The sequence below is a fragment of the Papaver somniferum genome, chromosome 3, assembly GCF_003573695.1.
Source record: "Papaver somniferum cultivar HN1 chromosome 3, ASM357369v1, whole genome shotgun sequence".
Classification (NCBI taxonomy): Eukaryota; Viridiplantae; Streptophyta; class Magnoliopsida; order Ranunculales; family Papaveraceae; genus Papaver; species Papaver somniferum.
In genome coordinates this window covers 35,298,717-35,307,507 of record NC_039360.1, presented here as the reverse complement: position 1 = coordinate 35,307,507, position 8,791 = coordinate 35,298,717, and the positions used below count along the sequence as shown (strand labels likewise).

At 36.4% G+C, this 8,791-nt stretch overlaps 2 protein-coding genes across 2 annotated transcripts; one reads left to right on the top strand and one right to left on the bottom strand.

Moving 5' to 3' along the window:
* Positions 1–5,465: 5,465 nt before the first annotated feature.
* On the top strand, positions 5,466–6,223 carry LOC113359286 (probable LRR receptor-like serine/threonine-protein kinase At3g47570). The gene is made up of 3 exons (XM_026602949.1): positions 5,466–5,754; positions 5,813–6,115; positions 6,204–6,223. Exons 1-3 carry the CDS (start codon positions 5,466–5,468, stop codon positions 6,221–6,223), a joined length of 612 nt encoding a protein of 203 aa, XP_026458734.1.
* Positions 6,224–6,363: 140 nt separating this feature from the next.
* On the bottom strand, positions 6,364–7,917 carry LOC113355839 (auxin-responsive protein IAA28-like). The gene is made up of 4 exons (XM_026598797.1): positions 7,468–7,917; positions 7,085–7,383; positions 6,723–6,822; positions 6,364–6,604 (listed from the first exon to the last, which is right to left on the bottom strand). Exons 1-4 carry the CDS (start codon positions 7,809–7,811, stop codon positions 6,550–6,552), a joined length of 798 nt encoding a protein of 265 aa, XP_026454582.1. The 5' UTR covers positions 7,812–7,917; the 3' UTR covers positions 6,364–6,549.
* Between the last annotated feature and the right edge of the window lie 874 nt (positions 7,918–8,791).

Here is an 8,791-nt window from a genome sequence, read left to right as displayed (position 1 = left end):
ATTTCGGGGGTGAGCTACCCATCTCCATAGCCAATTTCACAAAAAACCTTGACAGACTAAGTTTTGGAAATAATCAGATATATGGAAGTATTCCAGTAGGTATTCCGAGTCTTGTAGGTTTAACGTCATTTGTTTTTGCAGACAACATGATCACAGGTAGTATTCCTCTAGGCATTGGGAACCTTCAAAATCTGAGAGAATTAGATATATTGAAATACAAATCCTCTAATAAACGATCGTGAATCTTGTTTTCATACTACTTTTTGAAAAAGAACTCTTGAAAAGGCAGATCTGTCGCGAGGACTCATGAATCTGGATTATTAAATCTTAGTTGAAGAAAACACCTCACGTGCAAATCTGTGATAGATAGCCGCGGGTTTGTCTGTTTTGAAATGGTGTTTGTGCAAATGAAGAACATGAACCCAGAATGAAAAAGGTTTTGAAAGTACGCTGAACCCAGAAAAGGGCACAACCATAATGCGCGTTTTAAGGTGAAATCACAGTATAAAATAAATCTTTTACCGGGACAAAGTCCCTGTTTCTAGCGCCAATTTGTGAACACATAAATCACGAGGCCATCCAAGTGTTCACAAAAAATATTCGCATACGTCCTAATTCTAGAATTGTACATCGTATGCGAAACGGGATGATTATATCGATTCATCGACTCAAAGCCTTCGGGCTTGTCATTGTCTAGTCGAATATTATCATAAATAATGTTCGTATAAGGAAATAAATCAAGAAACAAGTATAAATATAAAGCATATGAAGTTTAACGCGGAATATAAGGTGCTGAAATGTAAATGAGACAGATTTACGTGGTTCGGCACTAAGGCCTACGTCCACGGGGTTTGGTGTTTCACTATGTACTGAATGGTTACAAAGATAGTCGAATGACTTTAGAATATACATAGGTCTGCGGAAGTAGGTGGATTACTTACTCTTCCTATTTCTCTCTCCTATATTCTCCTCTAATTGCTCTCGAATATGGTATGCCCCTTCTCTCTTAGTGGAGAGGGGTATATATAGGGAAGGAACGTGGGTCCCATATCTGAGTTGCCGTTGTAATCTTATCTTCTTGTGCTTTGTGCCCAATTCGCAGAGGTCTTCGGCATATCCCGCGGCCTGAGCTTGAATACGAAGGGTTATCCTCGCTTCTTCCACAAGCTGATCGACACGTGTATATCTCTTTGGTATTTAATGGGGGTAGATGGATGTATGCTCGTGTCATACAAGTGTCTTTTTGTCTGGTCACATATGTGTCAGCCAAACTTCCTCTCGGCCGTTGATCTGGGATTTTCCTCGGGATTGAGTGCGTTAATACCCAAGGGGTATTATCTGGTGCTCCTTTGAGTCATCATATCTCTGTAGTCCTCTGTCCCTGACCATCAGATCTGCTGACCGATGACATCTTCTGATGAAATGCTTGCTATCATGTTTTGATGTCTCGCTTCACATGCCTTCCACGTGTCTCTTTTTGTACACGTGGAGGATGATGAAAGGTGTACATACAACTCTATGATCAACTGTACCAAGTTGAAATATTTGTTTTCAGGGGTCAATAATTTCGGGGGTGAGCTACCCATCTCCATAGCCAATTTCACAAAAAACCTTGACAGACTAAGTTTTTGAAATAATCAGATATATGGAAGTATTCCAGTAGGTATTCAGAGTCTTGTAGGTTTAACGTCATTTGTTTTTGCAGACAACATGTTCACAGGTAGTATTCCTCCAGGCATTGGGAACCTTCAAAATCTGAGAGAATTAGATCTTCGACGAAACAAATTGTCGGGTTCCATACCTTGGTGTTTTGGTAATTTAACACGGTTGCCCATACTCACTTTATCTTTTAATAATCTTACCGGTTCAATTCCTTCAAGTATAGGAAATTGTGAATCTCTATGAATTTTGTCCCTCTGGAGCAATGGATTAAGTGGCAGTATACCAAAACAAGTTTTCAAACTTCCATCTTTATCAAGGTTTCTCAACTTAGCTAATAACTCACTTACTGGTTCACTCCCAGTGGAAGTTGGCAACTTGAAAAGCCTTGGGGTATTAGACCTGTCTGAAAACAAATTATCAGGTGAAATCCCAAGTAGCATAGGTGAGTGCATAGGCTTAACACGTCTCGAATTGGACACCAACTTCTTTCAAGGAAACATTCCTGGAGCTATTAGTTCTTTAAAGGGGATTGAAGTTGGGCTTTTTACAAAAATAGGCCCGTTTTTTTGGTGCTTTACATTTCTAGGCCACTTTTTTTATTTATTGCTAGACTAGGCAAGTTTTGACCAAAAGTGATGGATGGAAAGTTAGCTGCAGTTATCTTCCAGCTGTCCATATCTTCTTAGCTAAAAAGACGTTTTAGTCCTTCAAATCTATTGAACATTCAGTGCTTGCTGAACTCATTGAATTGCCTGAGCATACATCATCAGTAAAGAAGCAACGCTGCACCGGTCGGAATGAATGCAACAGAAATTACAGAAAAGTCCGAAGATTAAGTCAAATAGCAGAATCTGCAGCTATTCCTCGTCTTTTACGTTAGGCGAACTTAGGCGCAGGCCCAAACAAAAATAATGTGCATAACTGCTTATGCAGTAAAATCAACTATGCATAACTGCATAGCTTATTATGCATAACTGGTTATGCAGTAAAATCAACTATGCAGAACTGCATAACTTATTATGCGTAATTGTTTATGCAGTAAAAACAACTATGCATAACTGCGTAACTTATCATGCATAACTTGTTATGCAATAAAAGTAAACATTCTGAACTGTGTAACTTACGATGCATAACTGGTTATACAGTAAAATCAACTATGCAGAGCTGCATAACTTATTATGCATAACTTGTTATGCAGTAAAAACAACTATGCATAACTGCGTAGCTTATCATGCATAACTTGTTATGCAGTAAAATCAACTATGCATAACTGCGTAGCTTATTATGCATAACTGGTTATGCAGTAAAATCAACTATGCATAACTGCGTAGCTTATCATGCATAACTGATTATGCAGTAAAAACAACTATGCATAACTGCGTAACTTATCATGCATAACTTGTTATGCAGTAAAAGTAAACATGCTGAACTCCGTAATTTATCATGCATAACTGGTTATGCAGTAAAAGCAAACATGCTGAACTGCATAACTTATCATGCATAACTGGTTATGCAGTAAAAGCAAACATGCCGAACTACATAACTTATTATGCATAACTTGTTATGCAGTAAAATCAACTATGCATAACTGCGTAGCTTATTATGCATAACTGGTTATGCAGTAAAATCAACTATGCAGAACTGCGTAGCTTATCATGCATAACTGATTATGCAGTAAAAACAACTATGCATAACTGCGTAAGTTATCATGCATAACTTGTTATGCAGTAAAAGCAAACATGCTGAACTCCGTAATTTATCATGCATAACTGGTTATGCAGTAAAAGCAAACATGCCGAACTGCATAACTTATCATGCATAACTGGTTATGCAGTAAAAGCAAACATGCCGAACTGCATAACTTATCATACATAACTGCTTATGCAGTAAAATCAATTATGCATAACTGCGTAGCTTATTATGCATAACTGGTTATGCGGTAAAATCAACTATGCAGAACTGCATAACTTATTATGCATAACTGCTTATGCATATCAGTATATACAACTTCAAATACACATCTTGGTTCATTCTCAGTTTCATAACTATTTCAAAATCATCTCACCAAACCCATACTTCCTGCAACATCTCATTCATTCAGGCCATCCCATAACACCTACAGTTTAATCTACACAAACAACACCACCATTCTCTAGCTATCAACACCACCAATCTACGGTTCATGCATCTCATACAATCCTTTCACTGAGAAGAACAATTACCTCAAGATAAATCCATTCCATCAAATATAATTCAATTCTTGTTCTTTCTTAACTGGATTCTGCAATTCTTCTCAAGGCTACAACATCCCACCAAATTATTTCATCCAACACCAAAATACTCCCATCATCACCAACAGTTCTCAATCTTCATAACAAATTTTATCGAACCCTTCTCTCGGTTTCCTGACTTCAATCAACTCCAGCACCACCACCAATCTTCTTTAATCTTTAATTACTCTTCATTGTTTCCATCAATTCAGCATCAACAGCTTCTACATAGTCTTCTCATATAACTGAAATCACCAGCAAGCCCTAATTCTTTGATTCATCTTCAGGACAGCTTCAATCAAACATCAATTAGAACAAACCCATCTTCTAACTTCTTCTTATTCATCCTCAAATTAAACTCTGATTCCATTTCTCAGAAACCGTAACTCAATTCCCAACTATTCTCCCAGAACTGCTTCATATCATCAATTCATCAACAACCCCTCTTTTACTCATCCATTAAGATCTCAATTCATTTCTCAATTTCATGCCAAACCCTAACTCTGATTTTATCAGATTAATCCCGAAACCGTAAAATCTCTAATTGATTTTCTTCATAAACCTCAATCACACCATCTTCTTTAACAATCATACCACCTCAACATCTGATGTACTTAGATAGACATAACACACGACTCGCAGAGAGTCAGCAGAAAACAAACGGAGGATGATATCAGCAGAATCATTCAAAACCAGCACCAAGAACCCAATTTCAGTTCGAATTCAACCTTCGATTATCGAAACCATCACTGCCAAACACCATCAATACTTTCTTCACAAACTGAACCTTAATCTACTTTGCTTCTCAATTTCTATCAAACCCTTTTTCTTCACTAATGAGCAGAAGAAAGAAAACGGAAGGAGAAGAAAACAAAGAAGAAGAAGATAAGAAGAAGAAGAAGAAGAAGAAGAAGAAGAAGAATGAATGAGATCGAACACGTGACTGACACACACGTGTGAAGGACATTTCAGTAATCTTACCACATGTATGAGATCTCCCTATATAATATTTTGGCGAGATATTGACAAGTCAACGCGATAAATTGACCGAGATGGTTAAAGTGGATGGAATCCGTTTAACTTGCCTAGTTTTGCAAGAAATAAAAAAAGTTGCCTAGAAATGAAAGTGAGGGTCCAGACGAGGCCTACTTCTGCATATAATCCATTGAAGTTTTAAGACTTTCCAGCAATAACCTGTCTGGTTTAATACCGAAAGATTTTGAAAATCTAGCAGTACTCAGTGAACTGGATTTATCATTTAATAATCTAGAGGGTGCAGTACCGGAAGATGGAGTGTTTAAGTGCGTTTTTTATTCAAGGAAATGGGAAGCTTTGTGGTGGTATACCTGAGTTGAAGTTATCCAAGTGTTCTATCATATTGGACCCTGATGCGAAGCCAAAACAGAAGAAACCAATGCCTATCAAATTTATTATTATCATCATAGTTAGTGTGGTTTTATTTTTAACTTCGATCGTGCTTTTCGTCACACTTTTTATTGGAGAAAGAAATCGAAAGGAAAGCTACCTTCTTCAATGGCTTTGGATGTGGGTATCCAATACATGGGAATTTCTTATAATGAGCTTCTTAAAGCTACCAATGGATTTAATAATTCCACCAATTTGCTTGGCGTGGGAAGTTTTGGTTCTGTTTATAAGGGAATTCTTCAACAAGATGAATCAAAACCTGTTGCTGTCAAGGTCCTGCACCTTCATCAAAGAGGTGCAACCAAGAGTTTCATGGCAGAATGTGATGCCCTCAGGAAAGTTAGACACAGAAATTTACTCAAGATCATTACTTGTTGCTCAAGTACTGATTTCAAAGGTAATCCTTTTTTGAGTACATGGCTAATGGAAGTCTGGAGAATTGGTTTTGCACCCAGCTGCATCTGACATAAACACTGATGAGCAGCTGTATCTGAAGCACTTGGGTGTGGAAAGAAGATTGAACATCGCAGTCGATGTTGCTTCAGTACTTAACTGTCTTCACCATGATTGTCAATCACCCATTGTTGATTGTGATTTGAAGCCAAGCAATGTCCTACTTGATGATGATTTAACTGCACATGTTGGTGATTTTGGGTTGGCTAAGTTCATTTCTAATCCCTCCAGTTATTCTCGACAGCTGAATGAGCGCGAGATAAGTCCAATTGCAATAAAGGGTTCCATAGGTTATGTTTCCCCTGGTAAGAAAATAAAATGTATCAGCAATTTTTTTGTTTGTCTACAAGTCATTCAAGTGAATCGTTAACAATTTGTTTTGGTTACCTTCAGATAGAATGAGGTTATTGTAGAAGTACAAGGGGTAAAAAATCGCAAGTTTTTGCATTTGCAGTGGGATACATACACAACATAATCAATTCGCAACATAAAAGTAAGGAGCCCAAACGGATGAACAAAGCATAAGACATAGAATGGCAATCAACAGTGTTTCTTTAAGGCTTAAACCCTTGATCAAATTTTCTTTATTATTAAGTTAATAACCATAATCTTGTTTTCTTCAATATACATCAAAATAAGACACCCCAAAACCCTTTAAAAAAATTATACTAGTTTCCTACAACAGCCTTTCATTAACTAGTAGTCAAGGTTTTACTTATATATATGTACTACTGCAATTTTATGAACTTGATTCCTTGAGTATCTTCAACCGTTTCACCGATTGAATGAAAGTCCTGCAATATACACAGAGTACTAAAATTTAGCCACTGTTCAGAGATTATAACATCTAAAAGATGACATATATTGACTGGAAAAACATGGCACATATTATAACATTCATCAAGAACTTACTTCCAAGGTACATCTCCAACAAGAAGCCAATCTCCTTCACCATCTTGATAAGTTAGTGTATATGATTGTCTTTCTACTTCATTTAGTCCATTATTCTCATCTGCTTCCACACAAATTAAAAAATATGAGTCAACGTCAAAGTCAAAACATTGACCAATTTTTTTTAATCTCAATATATCAAATGTGAAAAATGACACCAAACAGTTTTTTGTTCAGAGAATTAAAAACAATTTCAGAACGTGATTTTAAGTTAGTTATAACCAGATTTACCAGTCGAAAATCATTTTCAGAAATTTCTTTTGATGAATCAGTTTTTGCTTTTTGAAAGTTATAGGGGTATTAAAAAGTGTGTAGTTACTTACATTTGCCGAACATATTGATTAAAGTGGTGGTAAGTGTTTGATAAGATTGATGAAGACGAAGATTGATTTTTCTTCCGATGCCCATTCCGTCCATGGTCACTTTCACGTACATTGAGTTTGTTGCACCATCACCACCATTTGCAGCATCTGCATGATCATTATTATCTAAAGTACCGTCTGCTATTTCCTGGTGGTGCTGAAATTGAGGAGGATGCTGATTTTGATAATGATGATGAAATTTCCTCCTCCATGATTTCACTGGTGGCCACCCCACGATACTATTCACCTCTTCGTCAACCCTAAGGAAATGCATGTAAAAAAAATTTACAACCAAATTAATCAACCTAAAATTAAATCAAGGAATAAATTAAAAAATAACTTACTGTGTATTAGAGGGAAAATGATTAACATGGGTATTTTCTTCTTCTTGATCATCATCTTCATTGGGTTGATCATTCCATGAAACTAATGGCAGTGTAGTTCTTCTTTTAATCGGTTTCACCGAGGAAGACGAAGTAGTACAATCAACATGATGATCAAATGCTTTGTCAAAACTACGTTTATTGTTGTTAACATTAATCCCCATTTCCAAACAAGTATCAGATGTAATAATACTGTGATGATCAGAAGATGAATTATCCATGATTTGATTATTCAAATCAAACCCTTTACTGAATTTAGTTGTTGTTGTTGGTGAAGTCAGAGAAAGACCCAACTGTAACTCCATATTGTCAAAAATCAATAACGTAGAAAGGAAGTGGAATTTGATTAGATTGAAGAAATGGAAAGCTATGTAGTATATATTTATATAAACAGAGGAACTGTGGAAATGGGATTATGAAGAAGTGGAAAGTGAGAGTGAGGGACATAGAGACAATGAGAGAGCGGTGTGTGCGGTCCCGGTGGTGGACAGTGGAGGTGTTAAAATGTCTGTTTCACTGTTCCTTTATAGCCCGACCTAATGGAGCAGTACTTTGTCCTAAAGGAACTAATTGATCACTTTCGAAACCGACAATGTCCCTATCATTTCTCAAACTAGTCATTGAAATTAACACCATTTCTCTCTCTTTTTCTCTCACTCACCGGCTTTTCTTTATGTTGGTTTAGTATTTGATGTTGTATGGTTCCATCAAGAGTGATGAAATATTCTTTATTTTTTTTTATTTTTTTCCCGGAAAAAGAGTCGAGCCTCGACAATTCATTAATACGGCTGATTCGAAATCGGAACTGTTACAAGAGTTGTTACATATCAAACAGATTAATAAAATATTATATATTAACATTCTAACACCTTTTGGACTACACGAATTCTGATTGTAAGATTTCATATTTACTACTAATTCTACCATTCCATAACCCTAAGAACAGGGTAATAATAGGATTAGATTAAATGGCCTTAACTGTCTTGTTTGAAACAAATACGATTCGTACATACATGCGAATTGCAGAAGTATATGATCATCAAATGTTTCAACCATCTCTCAGGATCTTTCAACAACTTGTTATTAACTAAACTAACTAAGTTAAAGTAATAGAGATTTAATGGATCGGTTTGAATTGGTAATAAAAGATATGAATCAGTCTAAATCAACCTCTGAATCGACGTCTTTGTGTCTGATGTTGCTGGTGTCTTGGTTTCCGGTGTCTTGGTGTTTGTTATCTTGGTTTTTGATGAAGTTGCTTGCGCTGTTGCCATCATTTGATTTG